An 18,054-nucleotide genomic window follows, 5' to 3' on the forward strand; every position below is an offset into this window, starting at 1 on the left:
GCCTGGGGAAGCAAGTGCTCTGCTACTGACCTACTACAGGACCCCCCACCACTCTCTCTTACACAGTAGTGACCTCAGGCATATCAGCTATCCAACGAATCCAATGTACTTTGATCCATGCAGCATCCCTGGATCCCAATTTACCTATGCAGTCCAGGATCCATCCAACGGTCCCATCTCCTCCGCAAGCCAGAATACGGAAGTCTGGAGCATCACGGAAAAAGTTTAAACTAAGAGAAAGCAGAAGGAAAAGGTAGGAAAGCTCTTTAGAATAGCTTGCTTGCCATAGATGGGAAAGAACACCACATCTAAACTGCTTTTTAAATTCACACAAAAACAAATGTGAAAAAAGGCACAGCAGCCCTGCTGCTCTCCAAAGTCCTAAATCATGCAATTCTTGCTCATTCTCAAGTTTGCAACAGAACAAAACAAGGAAAACCAGTGAAGAGTCAACCTGCACAGCAGACATTCAAGAAGAACACCCATAAAGGAATACATGACATTTGTAAGAAAGATCTGCATGAAGGGGAATTGTTGTTTTATAAAATCCATGCAAACTTTGGACAAGATCTAGCAGCTGGTTGCTGCAACAACATCCAATTGACAGCAGTGCGATGGGCCTCAGCCACAAATAACTTTTGCAGGATTGTATAATTTGTATTCAGGTGTAATATCCACAGGTATTCCCTCAGGAGTATGTAGAGTCCCAGAGCCCAAAGATTTATTGCCTTAAGAAAGACATGGCAAATATCATAAACTCCAGCATGGGCTCCACGCATAATTCTAAAGAATTGGCAGCAGGCTGAGTTCCTCAAGCTAAGGTATGTTCAGTGAGAAGGGAGGTGGAAAGGGAAACTGGAGAGGGAAGGTGAGCAAAAAGCAAATGAGGCGTGAGAATGGGCAGCACAACTAAGAGGGAATAGTAAGGATAGCAAAATGGATGCAGGTTGGTCAATGGATTTCAATACCCAGGAGTGGGTCCTCCTCGATCCAGGTTGTAAACTTGTCTGGGGTTGAGTAGATAATGGAATTTCCGATGAACCCTGAAAGTATGTAAGAAAAACAAGAAGTGATGGCCCCTAAAAAGGAGAGTAAAGGCTAGGAGGAGGAAAATCTGTCAGTTTCACCGTGTCTCAATTTCTCATTTTTCCAGTCTTAAGTTCTCCACATTTCCACACTAGTTTTCATTTTTCTGTTTAAAAAAAGTCCTCATGAAAATTCATCAGAATTTTAGTGCAAATTTCTCCTAATATTACATGTTTGCAAGCAATTTTGCCCCAAAACACACATTTTTGCAAATCCATTTCCCCCTATTATAATGCACACTTTACTGCAATACATTCATTTTTGTACTCATTACTTGGCCAGAGAATTGCACTACAAGATTTGAAGAAGTGCACATTTTTTGAGGATGTTTGTGCATCAGTTTGTGCATTGTTTTGGAAAGTGAGAATTAGGGAAGTTTGCCTTTAAATGTGAACGGATTCCAATTTCTCCCCTATCCCTAGCCAAAGCAGATGATTACATTTTCTTAGCGTCAGCTACTCTCTACCCACACCACATCCTGCTCAGGGCAGCTCCATAAGTGTAGCAAAAGTTGCCACCTTCATATTCAGAAAATGGAGGATGCTTTTGGATTGATGTTTACTGCACTGTGGACCCATCAATTTTCAGATTTACAAATAATCATCAAGCAGACAAATAAAACCATTTCCATATGGAAATCTTTTCTCCTATTTCTAAGCCCCCTCTCTGAAATGTTTGCTTCATAAATACTTTTGAATTACAGCTGTCCTTACCAAGCCAAAGAGTTGGTGATGTCCCAGGCACCAGATAACAGGTATCAGTGACAGCCTTGCAACCACATTGAGCAGTGCTATCTGGGGTATTTCCCAAGCAGCACAATATTGCCGTCTGATTGCAGGGAAAATGCAATCTCTCTGCTATTACTTCCTTAAGGGAAGGTGTTTGCATTACTTACAATGATTACCAAATGTGTATTTACTGTACCAAAAACCTCTATGCTGCAGAGGGTACAATTTTCCAATAGGAGGAAGGGAAACATACCTTTCTCCTTGTCTCCCTCCACTCTTGGGGTTCACAAACACCAACAGTGGATGCGTTCCAGGCTTAGGGGTGATCTAGAAAGCAAATTACAAAGCAAACAAAGAGCCTCCTTATACAGCATACAAAACATCATTCATGCAAAATGGGGGGGAATGAGTCATACGGCACTACCACAGAGGAAGTAAGGCATGCAACTGGCAACATGTTGGATCAGCAGAATCTGGAGAAAGCTGGGAACCATCAATCTGTGCACTTATTCTTATCCACACCTATTCTGTCTATGGCCTTCTAAGCACACGAGCCACAGCCTCAGGAGCTCGGCTCTGTTTAATATATACATCCTTTGACTCAATAATGTTTGCCTTATGCTCCGCAAATATCCTCTTGTGCGCTTCCTGATATACAGCTAGAGACTGAACTCTTTAAAGGACAAGGCAGGCATTGCTATTGAGACAATATTAGGTTAGCAGAGCTTCAGCAAGCTTGGGTTCTGTGGGGAGAGCTGCAGAAGGATGGATCCAAGGGTTAATCTATTAACCATGCAAAATTCAACAGGGCGACTATCAAAGGATATTCCAGAACTAGCTTCATGGGGAGACTAGGACAGGGGTCAGCAAACTTTTTCAGCAGGGGGCCGGTCAACTGTCCCTCACACCTTGTGGAGGGCCGGACTATATTTTTTGGGGGGGAAATGAATGAATTCCTGTGCCCCACAAAGAACCCAGAGATGCATTTTAAATAAAAGCACACATTCTACTCATGTAAAAACATGTTGATTCCCGGATCGTCTGCAGGCCAGATTTAGAAGGCGATTGGGCCAGATCCGGCCCCCGGGCCTTAGTTTTCCTACCCATGGACTAGGAGATCAGTGCAGAATGACATCTTCTCCCTGGTATGCCTTCCTCCACAACTAGCCTGCAATTTAGGCATGGTGCACAAAATATAATTTTGCAGGTACACACACACTCATTCACAAGTGTAAGAGAAAAGTGAGAGAGCAAGTGTGATGTACTGGTGAGAGTGCTGGACAAGGGGAGGTTCAAATCTCCACTCAGTCATGAAGCTCTTTGGGCATGACCTTAGGGCAGTCACCACTTTCCAGTCTAAACTATCTCACCAGGCTGGTGCTGAGATACAGCAGGGATGAGAAGAACCATACATGTTGAGCAGGATAGAAGTCAAATAAATAGATACGATAGCAGCAGCAGCAGCAGCAGCAGCAGCAGCAGCAGCAGCAGCAGCTGTGAACTGTCTACCTGTAGTCCATGCCCATCCACCGTGGTGGTGTTGTATCTGAAGGCCAGGGTTGTATCATCTGGGGATGTGCTGGATGGCGATTCACTGTCTGATCTTCTTGGGTGGGATTGCCTATCCTTTGGAATAGGGAAAATGCATAAAGGACTTTGAAGCATGGATGAAGGCCAGCAAATAACAAGGAAGCACTGACAACATAAACAAAGTGGGAAGGATGACTTCCTCCTGACTGGACTGAAATACAACAGAAAGACCACAAAAGCTCCTAGAGTTAAGTTAATAACATATTAAACTTTAGTATTAAAATACTGTCTGTCAAGCAACACAGAATACAAACACGCAGATAAACCATCAATAATACATTGTATGAAGTGCAAACCGTATCTGAATATAGTGAGCACACAGTGAATGGCACTGAAGGCCTGAATCAGTCATTCCAAAAGTAGTTTAGAAAGTTGTGTACACAACGATGGCTCCAAAGTTCAATACTTGACTTGCTTCCCAGGCTGATGTTGTTCCAAGATTTATATTAACTTCAAAATTCCACAATCTGCACAGCTGAAAAGCTTTCTGAGAGGCCCATACACATATTAAGAAAAGCTTTTTATATACATATTAAGCTTTTTCACGTGGATTTTTAAACACTGATGCAGCTTTCATGATGCTTAGATACCTGAAAAGTGAATGAATCCAAAATATTTATAGTATTCTATGTTTAATCATATTTATACTGCAGTTTTCAGCCAAAATTGGATCTCAAAGCAGCCTTACAACACTAAAAGCATCACAAAACCTCATAGATTATTCTGAATAGCAATAGTAACAGAGGAATAAGTAAATATGAGAAAAATCCAGAAAAGAGACCACATAATAAAATTGCCAAAATTTTCTTCTTTAGTATGTATCTCCAAGGGCTTCCTTCACTAGGATCTAATTCCCAGCTCTGTTTTTCCTTAGCAGTAGCAAAAGGGAAACCCTGGGCCATGATGGGGTTCCAAATTATTACAGCCATATGCCAGCTCAGCCAGCTCAGTGAATTCCACATCGGGTTAAAAAACAAAAACTGAGCTGACTCTTATAAATCTTCTGAATCCATTCCCTGTTTTAAGGTGTCCAAGTATGGTGTTTGCCATATTTTAAAATGTCCATGAACCCCTTTTCGAAGCAAATGTGGAGATGGTGGAACTGTGAGATTCATGTCAAGCCCTGATCAGGGAGCAAGTCAAATATTGAACTTTGGAACCATCATCGTGTCCATCATTTCAAGCCACCGTTGAAGAGATTGATTCAATATGATTCACTGCAGGGCCACAAAATTAAGAAAGATTGTTTGCACCAGTAGTGGATGGCATGGTGGGGCGAAGGTGCTTACCTGAACGCCTCGCTCGGCTGCTTACCAGGAGGGAGAGGGGGAAAGGTGAGGCAGTGGGGAAGGCAGTGCGGTGTCAATGCACTGGCAGGAGCAACGCATTGGCTCAGCTGCTGCGTTTGCACTGCGCTGACTTTGCTGCCACCTCACTCCCCTCCCCCCAGTAAGAAGCAATGACCTGCTTTCTGGGAGGTCGGGTAAGTGCCTTTGCCCAAGCAATCTGTCCACTACTGTTTAGCACTTTATGAAATGTATTACTGAATGCTTATCATCATGGCACTGTTTGACAGACAGCATTTAATATATTATACATTAACTTTGGGTCTTCTGTTATGCATTTTGGGTGGCTGCATTTCCACTAGCAAGTAATAAGGTATGTTTTAATTTTTCTCCCAGTTCCAATGGTTTCTTCCCCCATGGATTTACAAGTTTATAGATTCTGGAGTGGGACATAAATCTGATGATAGAGAGATAGATAATGTCCTTGGTTTCCTGTTTTTAAACTTTATTCACAGAATGGTTTTTAATTAAAAAAACTGCTACTGTTCTCCATATTTAATGTGCAATCCAGATCACTGGCATTTTCATGATTTTTGACCTCACATATACATTTTCTTCATTGGGACTCAATTACCAGCTTTCACTATTTCCCCATTTCTCATAGTTCTGAACACAGGAAAAAGTAGACATAGCATTTGAAAGTACAGTGTTTGTACCACCACAGTTTCCTCATTAGGAAAGAGGAAACTTCTTAATTTGTGGAAGTTGTGGAGTACTCTTTCCACAGAGGTGTGTTTTAAATATTGTGCTTTTAATTGTTGCAACCCACCCTGGGACCTTCAAAGATAGAATGATCTTTTAAAAGCATATGCAAAACCACAAACCACAAAATAAGAGGTAGATTATATGCAAAACTTGAGAAGGAAACTACAAAAAGTGTGGAAATCTCTCAGCAGTTGTCATTTTTGAGCCTGTCCATCTTACAATCTTGCACACCTTGGAGTGCCTGTGCCTATTCCAAGTAATCACAAAGTGGCTCCAACACAGGGATAGGCAACCTACAGCCTAATCAGGCCTGACAGGCCTTGGAGGTTGGCCCACTAGGCCACTGTGGGCAGACCATGCACACCTTTCCAACGCTTGACATCATATAAGACGTCAAGTGGAGGAAACTTGTAGCTAAAATGAAGCTGGAGCTAAAATGAAGAAGATTTGGCTTCCAATTCTTCCTTTGAATGCAAAGGACCTTCCTCTGCAGGCAAGACTTGAGCAGCACCTGAAGAGAGAAAAAATGTTCCTTTGGGTCATCTGATGACATCCTGACATAAGGTGATTGACAGGCGGACAGCCCTACCCACTTGCCAAAATAGTCTATGTGCTGCTCAGGATTGCTTGATTTTGCTCATTATCCCTGCCTGCTCTAACAAGAGAAAATGCTTGTGCATAGACTACATCATATGGCACAACACTCTTCCTTTGAGTTTTTATTTTCAGCTACTTTCTTTTCTGCAACAAAGCCTAAGGCTGTATGCTAATGATTATTTACTTGAAACAATTGGAGTGATTTTCCTCTTCTAGCAAGCCTCAATTCACTATTAGTAAACTGATAGCTGCATATAGTTAATGGAGTAGTGGGAAAGTATGGTAGCAGTAGCAGTAGCAGTGGCTCGATACGAAATGCCCAGATTGCAAGTAGTTTGTCATTCAGCCTTCTTAGGGACACACCAGCTTTCTAGTAATGGACATAAGAGGCATTCTCTAGCAGCTCTACAGGAAAGTACCTTGGTTTTAACTTAACAAAATCAGTTTGGATGGGTTGAAAATCTTAAGTTTTTGAGAGAGCATCATCTAGCGACCTTCATATGGGAGACAGAAAATGCCAATCATTAAGCCCATTTCATAGGTGTCAAGCAGACTCATTTACCAGAACAACTGGGCAGATGTGCGAAGGCAATAAGATGTGGTCCTTGAGCTGCCCACCATCACACTCAGGCTTCACATGAGAGGCACATTTGTTGTGAAGCTGCAAGAGGAGAAAACACAGCACAAAGATTCTCTTTAAATATATTTGTAAAAAGGAAGGCTGTTACAAGTAATGGCAAGGTGGTTTCTCTAACTGGCATTAATAAACAACATAAATAAATGTTAAAGGTAAAGGTAAAGGGACCCCTGGCCATTAGATCCAGTCGTGACTGACTCTGGGGCTGTGGTGCTCATCTCGCTTTATTGGCCGAGGGAGCCGACGTACAGCTTCTGGGCATGACTAAGCCACTTCTGGCGAACCAGAGCAGCGCACAGAAACATCGTTTACCTTCCTGCCGGAGCGGTACCTATTTATCTACTTGCACTCTGACGTGCTTTCGAACTGCTAGGTTGGCAGGAGCAGGGACAGAACAATGGGAGCTCACACCGTCGCAGGGATTTGAACTGCCAACCTTCTGATCGGCAAGTCCTAGGCTCTGTGGTTTAACCCACAGCGTCACCTGCGTCCCAAATAAATGTTACCTGGCTAATATTACATTACATGTTGGAAATGTCAGAAGACAAGAGGGGACTATTATCATATATAGTGGGAATGCAAATTTGGGGGAGGGAAAAGAAGAATTGGGGGTTAGGTAACTATCAAACAGAAAGCATCCTAGGATTCACTGGCTCAATTATGGTAACGTTATGGTAAAAGATGAATGAATATAAAAATTAGCCTCATATGTGGTCCCTGTGGATGGGGGACTGCTGATTTGGGAACTCCAAGATCAAATGTAGCCTTTTCTGAACTGGGGAAATATGTCAGGGTGAGTGGAATAAACCAACTTATAGATAGTGGCATGAGTTCATCGTACCAAATCAAGCAAGTAACAAAGCTCAGTCACATTCCATAGCTTCTCAACAATATTCAGTGTCGTGACCATTTTCACAATCAGGAGAAAAACCGAGGAACAGATTTCTTATTTATTCACAGGCATGCCGTGGTTATTGCCAATATAGGAGAAACATGGCCTGCTGATGTAGGAGGTGACTTGCCTTGAACAGCTTAGCGTTCTTTAAAAAAACACCACCACCCTTGCTTCACGTACTCACTGTGATTTGGCACCATACACAATGCAGTCCGGTAATGCCCTGGTAGCTCTTGATGCTTTTATGACAACGATCGCATTTGGCTGGGGAGTTCCCCTCAATCCATGTGTGCTGCATGACCTAGAAATGCATGAGACAAGGTGATCCATGCTGGAAAAGAAATTCAGGCACTCAATATGAGGCAACAAAGGAGAAGATCTGCTCCTGAATGAGCGTCAGAATTGTTGTTCCTTCAAATGTTTCAGGATATGCTTTTGAAGCAAGGGATAAAGAAAGGAATGGGAAAGTTGGGGGGGGAGTCTGTGATCCAACTATCGTGGTGTCTCGTGAGCCTTCAGCTAAACTCACTGTATGATAAGGCAGGCTACTCACAATCTTAAATGCCATTGGTATAGAACATTAGATGGATATTTTAGCCATAATACCACAATGAACTGCTCACATGGGCATGCACAATCCAAAAATCATTGACTTTCTCCATTGCTTTTCTGAGTTCTTTCCCAGTCTTGCAGCCTCTGTTTCTGCTTTGTCTTGACCTTGCAGCTATGTTTTAGTACAGCTTCTGGTACCAGCTGCAACTCTGGCCAATGTTTTTTTGATGTGCTACTCTCTCTCCGACTATAAACCCAGCTAGAGTTCCAGCACAATTTCCTTATACATTGAATGATAGGGCTGGTGACCATCCTGGGGGCAGATGCTTTCATTCAGAGTTCAGGGAACCCGGAGCTGCTGAGCTCTAAGAATGTAGGACTCTGCTGCCAGAAATGGGCCTCGACGTTTTGCTGTTGAGCGTTTGCTTGCCTAACCTCCTCTGGAGAATTAGCCATATCTGCAACAGTTGCCCAGAAGGCAGATTCCTCCCTTTTCAGTTTGATACTTATGAACTATTCCAGCAGTATGGCAATTTGGTGGTAGCCTATAAAATACAGGTCCTTCTTGGCACAATAGTAGGGCTCTTATGACTGTGTGGACAGCATGATCTGCATTGCAGATGGCCTGCCTTAGATGGAAGGTCATCAATAAGTGAACACATGCACTAGGCATTCATGAATGCCTTACTCACAGTTGTATTTCTCTTTGATTTCACGTAAGTGCTGATGCAGGGGGCAATCTCTTTGGACACGCATCTTTCATGGACTGTGTATTTACAAACTGTAGAGAAAAAGAAAAAGAGAGAAGCTCTAAGTTCACCCTATATTCAAGGCAAGCAGTTTCTAGCTATTTCATTAAACACACAAGACGCAACTGGCTGGACTTTTGAATAAACAAGGTATACTATTCATTGTATCAAATTGTAAATTTCAACGGAAGTCTCATAAAGTTCAACAAAAAAACAGAAGACCCAGTGGATCAGTTCATTTTCTAGTCAGTTCATTCATAAGGTCCATATATGTATAAGTGTCTATTCCACCTGTCTGTTCATCAGTAGTACAGGCTCTAGGTAATGCAAATAAATACAATATTGTAAACTCACACATTTTACTTCATTCTACTGATAAAGCCTAGGATGGTGAAACAAGGCCAATATTCTAGAAATCCTTGTCTTAGAATCTGTGAAAGGATTCTGTGGAACTGTAACAACCCTTCATGTGGATTATTGGACTCTATGTACAGACAGGAGGAGTAGACTGCTCCACCACCTATCCAGACAACCGAAAGGCATTATCAGAGATCAAGGTCTCATTCCAGCCAGGCAAAAGTATTTGGGGTGCAAAGCAGTGAGGAGTGTGGCCCAGGGAGACTTCTGAGGGCCAGATAGAAAGACATAGAGGCCCACAATTGCCCCCTCCTTGTGCCTGAGGTTCCCCACAGAATGTTGATGACCATTTGCAGTGCATAGTAGCAGCTGTAGGACTGGGAGGATATTGGGGCACACAGACTTTGTTGCCACTGCCTAGATCCCTTTGGATCCTAGGAAAGGGTACGAATTTTATTCAGCAAGTAGAGGTGAGGCCTGGCTTATGGTTCATCTGTTTCACCACATTTGGAAGTTACGCATCTAAAAAGATTCCCAAACATTCCCAGAATAAGGAACCCACTAGAATTAAATATGGAATCCCTTTTTGCCGTGCGTCAAAATTAAAAAGGAACAAAATAAACCAGGAAATCTTTCTCCTCATCTGTCTTGGGGATTCTGGCATTGTTGGCTCCACTTCATTTGCATGCAGCTCAAAAAACAAGGGTGAATCTCACATGAGCATTGTACAAGCAGCCTATCTGGGCACTTACAGGAGCAGCACAGGCCTTGCTTCCTGACGCCCAGCAGCATAGTGCGACAAAAGTTGCAGTAGGCAGGCTTCTTGAAGTGCTTCAGCCTCCACGCATGCTGTCCATCATCCTTTACATTCTACAGGGAGGGAAAAAAGCCCGCTGAGATGGAGTGGAAGATACAGAGGAGAGATGGCATCTCTTGCAGCACCTTTTCCAAGATAACCTTTTCAACTCAGGATGACCAGAAACGTGATGTAAACTACCTGCAAACTGATTGTCTGAACTGGTCCATGTACAGCCTCCACAGCATACTAACATTTTTGAGGATGCCGGTTAGAAAATGTAAAAGAATAACTTAGTTACGATGTAGACAGATCTTCATAAAGCCCTTTAGAATAATAAAATAAGCTGCCACGACATAGAAGAGATGTTATTTAGACTGCAATCTTTATGTGCTGTATATGGTTTCTTTTTTTTTTACAAGCCTCACTTAGAAATGCTAATTATTAAGTGGTATACAAGTGCCCTAAATAAATAGATGCTGTTACTTGGGAGTAAATCCCACTGAACTAAATGGGACTGACTTCTGAGTAGACATGTATAGCTTTGCGCTGTCAATGACTGTAGACTATCAAGCCAAATTAGAGGATTATGCATTTTTAAAAATTTGCACTGCTTACACAATTGTAAGCCTACTATTTCCAAGCAACTATGAATTCCAGAGAAACAAATTATACAAAGTATAGTAACATACAAGAGAAAGATTTTATGGTGTATCATTCATTATCTATACTATTTGTTTAATGTGGTATAACCATTTAAAAAGGAAACAGAAAGTCTGTAAAGGTGCTAGATTTTCCGCAGCTTGAAGGCAGTATCTATCAAAATTATTTCTATACTACGATCACTATAACACACAAATTAGGTGGGTTTTTTTTGTTTTTGCTCTACCATGTTTTCTAGCCAGGCAAGTTTCACCAGTTTCCAAGGGACATTGAAGAGATATCAAGAATAAATGGGCAAAAAAGGCTCGATCGTAGTTATTTAAAATGGTATTATCTGAAGAAGAAAGGTTTGATGGAGAGTAAAGGTAAAGGGACCCCTGACAATTAGGTCCAGTTGTGGACAACTCTGGGGTTGTGGCGCTCATCTCGCTTTATTGGCCGAGGGAGCTGGTGTACAGCTTCCGGGTCATGTGGCCAGCATGATTAAGCCTCTTCTGGCGAACCAGAGCAGCGCACGGAAACACCGTTTACCTTCCCGCCGGAGCGGTTCTTATTTATCTACTTGCACTTCATGCTTTCGAACTGCTAGGTGGGCAGGAGCAGGGACCGAGCAACGGGAACTCACCCTGTCGCGGGGATTCAAACTGCCAACCTTCTTATCGGCAAGCCCTAGGCTCAGTGGTTTAACCCACAGAGCCACCCATGTCCATGGAGAGTACGGTGAGTCAAATATGACAACATGAATGCAAACAGAACAAAAGCACCTAGGCGTGCTTTATTACAGGTATGAATGTTAGGTAACCTAAAATACTCTCTTCTGGGAAGACACAAGATTTACCCACTCTGGAAGAATGGCAGATGAAGGTGATGGACTATATGGAATTGGCAGAAATGACTGGCAGAATCCGAGACCATGGAGAAGAAATGGTTGAAGAAGACTGGAAGAAATTTAAAGACTATCTACAGAAATACTGTAAAATTAATGAATGTTAAAATGATGTTGGACTGAAAATAAGTGGTTTTGGTATTAAGGCTAATAAGAATATGTAAATATAGATAGTTATTTGGATGAAAATATATAGTTATAATAGGTTAAGATTATAGAGTAAAGATAAATGAAAGAGGGTAAGGATTTACTGAAAGGACTTTGTAAACGGGAATACAAAAGGGGAGGTGTGAGGAGGTCAAGGAAATAAGCAAATGAACTTAAAGATATTGAAAAATTGACTATTTCTTTTAAAGATATTTTTCTTTTTTTTCTCTTCTTTTTTATTTTTTCAACTACCGGTTTTTTAGGTTTCTTTTTTGGTAACTTTCTTATTAGCTCTTGTTCTTTTTTCTTTTTTGTATGTGTAATAGTTGGTTTAATTATTTTTAACTTTTTAAAAAAACACTTATGTCTTGTATGTTTTGTGTAAAATCTTAATAAATATTTTATAAAAATAAAATAAAATACTCTCTTCTGGTTGGTGGTGGTGGTAACTGGTACCTCCATTTGGCACATAAGAACATGAGTGGAAGCTTCTAAGCACCAACCAAATAACTCTCTCACCTCCTACTCGTAAAAGCTATTCCTTTGTGCACATAAGAAGAATGTGTGAAAATGGATTCCTCCAAGTGCTTTTTTCCTAAGTCACACACGCCTACGTATGCCACATCAATACTTGCAAAATACTGCTCTGCTTAGCAGCTTAAAAAAAATTAAAATAAATATCTGGCTTTAGTAGCCCCCTTACAGAGTGAGTGACACTCAAACTTCCTCCCATTGTGGAATGTCTTTATAAACATCTAGTTCTTGTCATGGCACAGGGATCTCTACCCCCAAATTGAGAAAAACTATCACACAAATACCCAGTATGCATCACAACAGCTTCATGAGCGTGGCCATCAAGGGCCCATTGTACAATCTGCAGATTCTTCTTCTTATTTTTAAAAATGCATTTCAACCAAACCATTCACTATAGAAAGGCATATGATGGGCAGTACTCTGTAAGGACAGGCAAAGCAATGCCTACTAATTGGGGCTGATGGGAGCCAGCCAGGAAAAGTTAGAACTGGATGAAATCCACTGATGTCATGGTCCAGGAGACAAATGAATGAGAGACTGTGAATGGTCAACTAGTTCCAGGAGTTCCTAGACTCAAGGACTTAAGAGATCCAGGTGGCCAGGTAGGATAGGTCATCTGCCACCAAATGTGGTCTTGGGTGCCTAAATTGGGATTCTTGGGTTGCAGGATTAGAGAGTTGAGGCAGAGGAAGAACTTCCTGAGGTTGGGTGTTCCAGGCAGCACTTCCTTCAGGATCTGAAATTGGTTATCTATGTTTCTGAATGATCGGGGTGTGTGTGTTTGTGTTAGGCTTTGAAGTGGCAGAATGTGAAATTAAACAAAACAAAAAGAGGTTCACAACCCAAAACTACTTGATTACATCTAACTTCTATCTTTATTAAAGTAAGCTACATTTACCTCCTTTTTTATATTTGTTATAATTCTTGTTATAATTCTGTTAACAAATTTATTGAATGCCAGCAGCAGTTCATTAATTTTCCTTGTATAAAACAGATGTTACAGCAAACTAAATATGACATAATAGGCATCACTGAAACCTGGTGGGATAAGTCCCACGATTGGAATGTAATAATGGGGGGATACAATCTATTTCAGAGAAACAGACCAGACAAGAAAGGAGGAGGAGTGGCGTTATATGTCAGGGATGTGTATACCTGTGAAGAGATCCAAGATTTAGAACCTCAAAGCCAAAGTGAGAGCATTTGGGTCAAAATTAAGGGAGAGAAGAATAACAGAGACCTCATTGTGGGAGTTTACTATAGATCCCCAAGCCAAACAGAGGACATAGATGCTGCCTTCCTGGAACAGATGGCCAAGCATGCAAAAGGAAGGGAGATAGTAGTAATGGGGGACTTCAATTACCCGGATATTTGTTGGACGTCAAACTCAGCCAAGAGCATAAGGTCAAACAGATTCCTCACTGGCCTTGCAGACAACTTCATTGTCCAGAAAGTGGGAGAAGCAACAAGAGGAACTGCCATTTTAGATCTGGTCCTAACCAATGTTGATGACCTGGTTAGTGGGGTAGATGTGGAAGGATCATTAGGCGCGAGTGATCATGCTCTTCTGAAGTTTACTATACAGCGGAAAGTAGCAGCCAAGCATACTAGGACTCAATTTCTTGACTTTAAGAAAGCCGACTTCATAAAACTTAGGGAAGTGCTGGGTGAGATCCCATGGACAGCAATACTAAAAGGAAAGGGAGTTCATGATGGCTGGGAGTTTGTTAAGAGGGAGATAGTAAAAGCACAACGTCAGGCAATACCAATGAGACGAAAACATGGAAGATGCCTAAAGAAACCAGGGTGGCTATCTAAAGAACTTTTAACTGAATTAAGATTAAAAAAGGATGTGTACAAAAAATGGAAAAGGGGGGAAACCACCAAAGAGGAATTCAAACAAATAGCCAGCACGTGTAGACACAAAGTCAGAAAAGCTAAAGCACAGAATGAACTCAGGCTTGCTAGAGAGGTTAAAAGCAACAAAAAAGGCTTTTATGGGTATGTTCGTAGCAAAAGGAAGAACAAAGAAACAGTGGGGTCACTCAGAGGAGAAGATGGTGAAATGCAAACAGGGGACACAGAAAGGGCTGAACTCCTCAATGCCTTCTTTGCCTCAGTCTTCTCCGATAAAGAAAACAATGCCCGACCTGAAGAATTTGGAGCAAATGATTCAGCAAAGGAAACACAGCCCAGAATAACTAAGGAGATAGTACAAGAATATTTGGCTAGATTAGATGTATTCAAGTCTCCAGGGCCAGATGAACTGCATCCAAGAGTATTAAAAGAACTGGCAGATGTGATCTCAGAACCACTGGCAGTCATCTTTGAGAATTCCTGGAGAACAGGCGAAGTCCCGGCAGACTGGAGGAGGGCAAATGTTGTCCCTATTTTCAAAAAGGGGAAAAGAGAGGACCCAAATAATTACCGCCCAGTCAGTCTGACATCAATAGCAGGGAAGATTCTGGAACAGATCATTAAGCAAACAGTCTGTGAGCACCTAGAAAGGAATGCTGTGATCACCAATAGTCAGCATGGATTTCTGAAAAATAAGTCATGTCAGACTAACCTGATCTCGTTTTTTGACAGAATTACAAGCCTGGTAGATGAAGGGAACGCAGTGGATGTAGCCTACCTTGATTTCAGCAAGGCATTTGACAAGGTGCCCCATGATATTCTTGTAAAGAAGCTGGTAAAATGCGGTCTTGACTATGCTACCACTCAGTGGATTTGTAACTGGCTGACTGACCGAACCCAAAGGGTGCTCATCAATGGTTCCTCTTCATCCTGGAGAAGAGTGACTAGTGGGGTGCCACAGGGTTCTGTCTTGGGCCCGGTCTTATTCAACATCTTTATCAACGACTTGGATGATGGACTCAAGGGCATCCTGATCAAATTTGCAGATGACACCAAACTGGGAGGGGTGGCTAACACCCCAGAGGACAGGATCACACTTCAAAACGACCTTGACAGATTAGAGAACTGGGCCAAAACAAACAAGATGAATTTTAACAGGGAGAAATGTAAAGTATTGCACTTGGGCAAAAAAAATGAGAGGCACAAATACAAGATGGGTGACACCTGGCTTGAGAGCAGTACATGTGAAAAGGATCTAGGAGTCTTGGTTGACCACAAACTTGACATGAGCCAACAGTGTGACGCGGCAGCTAAAAAAGCCAATGCAATTCTGGGCTGCATCAATAGGAGTATAGCATCTAGATCAAGGGAAGTAATAGTGCCACTGTATTCTGCTCTGGTCCGACCACACCTGGAGTACTGTGTCCAGTTCTGGGCACCACAATTCAAGAAGGACACTGACAAACTGGAACGTGTCCAGAGGAGGGCAACCAAAATGGTCAAAGGCCTGGAAACGATGCCTTATGAGGAACGGCTAAGGGAGCTGGGCATGTTTAGCCTGGAGAAGAGGAGGTTAAGGGGTGATATGATAGCCATGTTCAAATATATAAAAGGATGTCACATAGAGGAGGGAGAAAGGTTGTTTTCTGCTGCTCCAGAGAAGCGGACACGGAGCAATGGATCCAAACTACAAGAAAGAAGATTCCACCTAAACATTAGGAAGAACTTCCTGACAGTAAGAGCTGTTCGACAGTGGAATTTGCTGCCAAGGAGTGTGGTGGAGTCTCCTACTTTGGAGGTCTTTAAGAAGAGGCTTGACAACCATATGTCAGGAGTGCTCTGATGGTGTTTCCTGCTTGGCAGGGGGTTGGACTCGATGGCCCTTGTGGTCTCTTCCAACTCTATGATTCTATTCTATTCTATTCTATTCTATTCTATTCTATTCTATTCTATTCTATTCTATTCTATTTGAGAATCTGACTTTTGACATTCTGCTGCCCTCGTGTGGTTTAACTTTTGAAAGTAGCTGTATTAAAAGAACAAAAACCTTTCTTCTTTTCCTTTGCTATCATTGACTTTATTCTGTGCTCTTTTTAAAGTTCTGTTTATCTCGAAAGGGCTTGTGGAAAAGATGCTCCTTGAGAACTGCGCCTGTAAGCTATTAGGACCTATTGACCTTGACAACACAAGTGATTTACCGTATTTTTCGCTCTATAAGATGCACCAGACCATAAGACACACCTAGTTTTTGGAGGAGGAAAACAAGAAAAAAAAATATTCTGAATCCCAGAAGCCAGAACAGCAAGAGGGATCGCTGCACAGTGAAAGCAGTGATCCCTCTTGCTGTTCTGGCTTCTGGGATAGCTGCGCAGCCTGCATTCGCTCCATAACACACACACACATTTCCCCTTACTTTCCCCTTACAGGGGGAGGCAAAGCATCTTGGCATGCATGAGCAATGGTATGCATTAACATTAACACATTTAGTTGCCTTGCCAAACGTGGATGCACCAAGTTGATTCCTGTTCCCAATGAATTCCTGTTCCTCAAACACACATTAATATTGAATAAGGGATCTGACTTTTTATCAGTCTTTCTAGCCATCTTTTTTATCCCACCAAGAAGCTGTGGGCGATAGTCACCCAACACTCTCCCGTGAACACTAAGGCTGGATCTACACTGGTATTTTAAAATGCTAAGAAAGAAACCGTTATATAGCTCTCAAAGCAATTTTCCATTGACTGCTGTACAGCGCCTCCTGGTGTCACATATTTACAACGCATTTATAACATTATAACTTACTGTTACCAGATTTTTTCCAATGAATCTGGGGACACTTTTTCTTTTTTCTTTGGAAGCTGAGTAGCAACAGGGAGTCAGTAGTGGGGATGGTGAGACAAAAGACCTTGGGCCCAAGCACACATGCATATTGTATAAAGGTGCAAAGCCCTTCTTTTGTACCCTGTGAAACATAAATGGGTAGTTTTTAAAAAACTGGGCAACGGCGCGCTGCCCGCCCATGACTCTCAAGCCTTCCCCGATCTCCTGCCCCCTTCCCTCCGTTTTGATAGATTGGGAAGGCTCGGGAGTCACAGGCGGGCGGCTGTTGCCCAGGAGGGGCCAGCCTCGTAGTGCAGTTGGCTCTGGCTGGCTTCAGGAGCTGCTCACTGCTCACTGCCGTGGCGCAGGGAAAATGGCGGGCGCCACGGAAGCGAGGAGCTCCTGAAGCCAGCCAGAGCCAACTGTGCTACCAGGTTGGCTCCGGGCTGCTGAGGCTGCCGCTGCCACGTTTCCCGGGGACAGATTTGGAAATCTGGGGACATTCCGGGGACAGAATTTGTCCAGGGACAGATTTGCAAATCCGGGGACTGTCCCCGGGACTGTCCCTGGGAACCAGACGGGGACATCTGGTAACCCTATTATAAGTCACCTCTTATTTTCCCTGACTGGCAGCATCTCTCCATGGTTCTAAGCAAGCCTCTTTCTCAGCACTTGCTGCCGGAGATCCTTTTGACTGGACCAGAAGCCTTCTTCATGAAATGTGGGTGCTCCACCACTGAGCGGTGGTGCCTCCTCCCTTATACACATCAATGTTTTAAATTGGGGGTGGGGAACCAATGATTCCCGAGATGTTGTTGGATTACTGAGGGAAGCTGGAGTCCAGCAATGTGGAAGATGGAGCAAGCTTGTTTTGGGCTGCTTCAGAGGGTAGGACTCGAACAAATGGATTCAGTTTCCAACTAAACATCAGGAAGAGCTTATTGATGGGGTAAAAGCCGTTCAGCAGTGGAACAGACTCCCTAGGAAGGTTGAAGACTCTCCTTCCTTGGACGGCCATCTGTCATGGATGCTTTAGTTAAGATTCCTGCATTGCATAGATAACCCTTGGGGTCCTTTCCAACTCTACAATTCTATGATTCTCTGAACAT

General features: G+C 42.6%; 1 protein-coding gene across 1 annotated transcript in view; it reads right to left on the reverse strand.

Annotated features, from left to right (window-relative positions):
* Nucleotides 1-18,054, reverse strand: part of DGKG (diacylglycerol kinase gamma) — a 123,196-nt gene that overhangs the window by 43,286 nt on the left and 61,856 nt on the right. The window contains 8 exon segments of the mRNA XM_083506384.1: nt 145-230; nt 969-1,043; nt 2,068-2,141; nt 3,324-3,440; nt 6,615-6,713; nt 7,769-7,885; nt 8,829-8,917; nt 9,995-10,112. Of these exon segments, the coding sequence (XP_083362510.1) occupies nt 145-230; nt 969-1,043; nt 2,068-2,141; nt 3,324-3,440; nt 6,615-6,713; nt 7,769-7,885; nt 8,829-8,917; nt 9,995-10,112 (775 nt within the window).

The sequence above is a fragment of the Podarcis liolepis genome (assembly GCF_965112155.1).
Source record: "Podarcis liolepis genome assembly, chromosome: 5".
Lineage (NCBI taxonomy): Eukaryota > Metazoa > Chordata > Lepidosauria > Squamata > Lacertidae > Podarcis > Podarcis liolepis.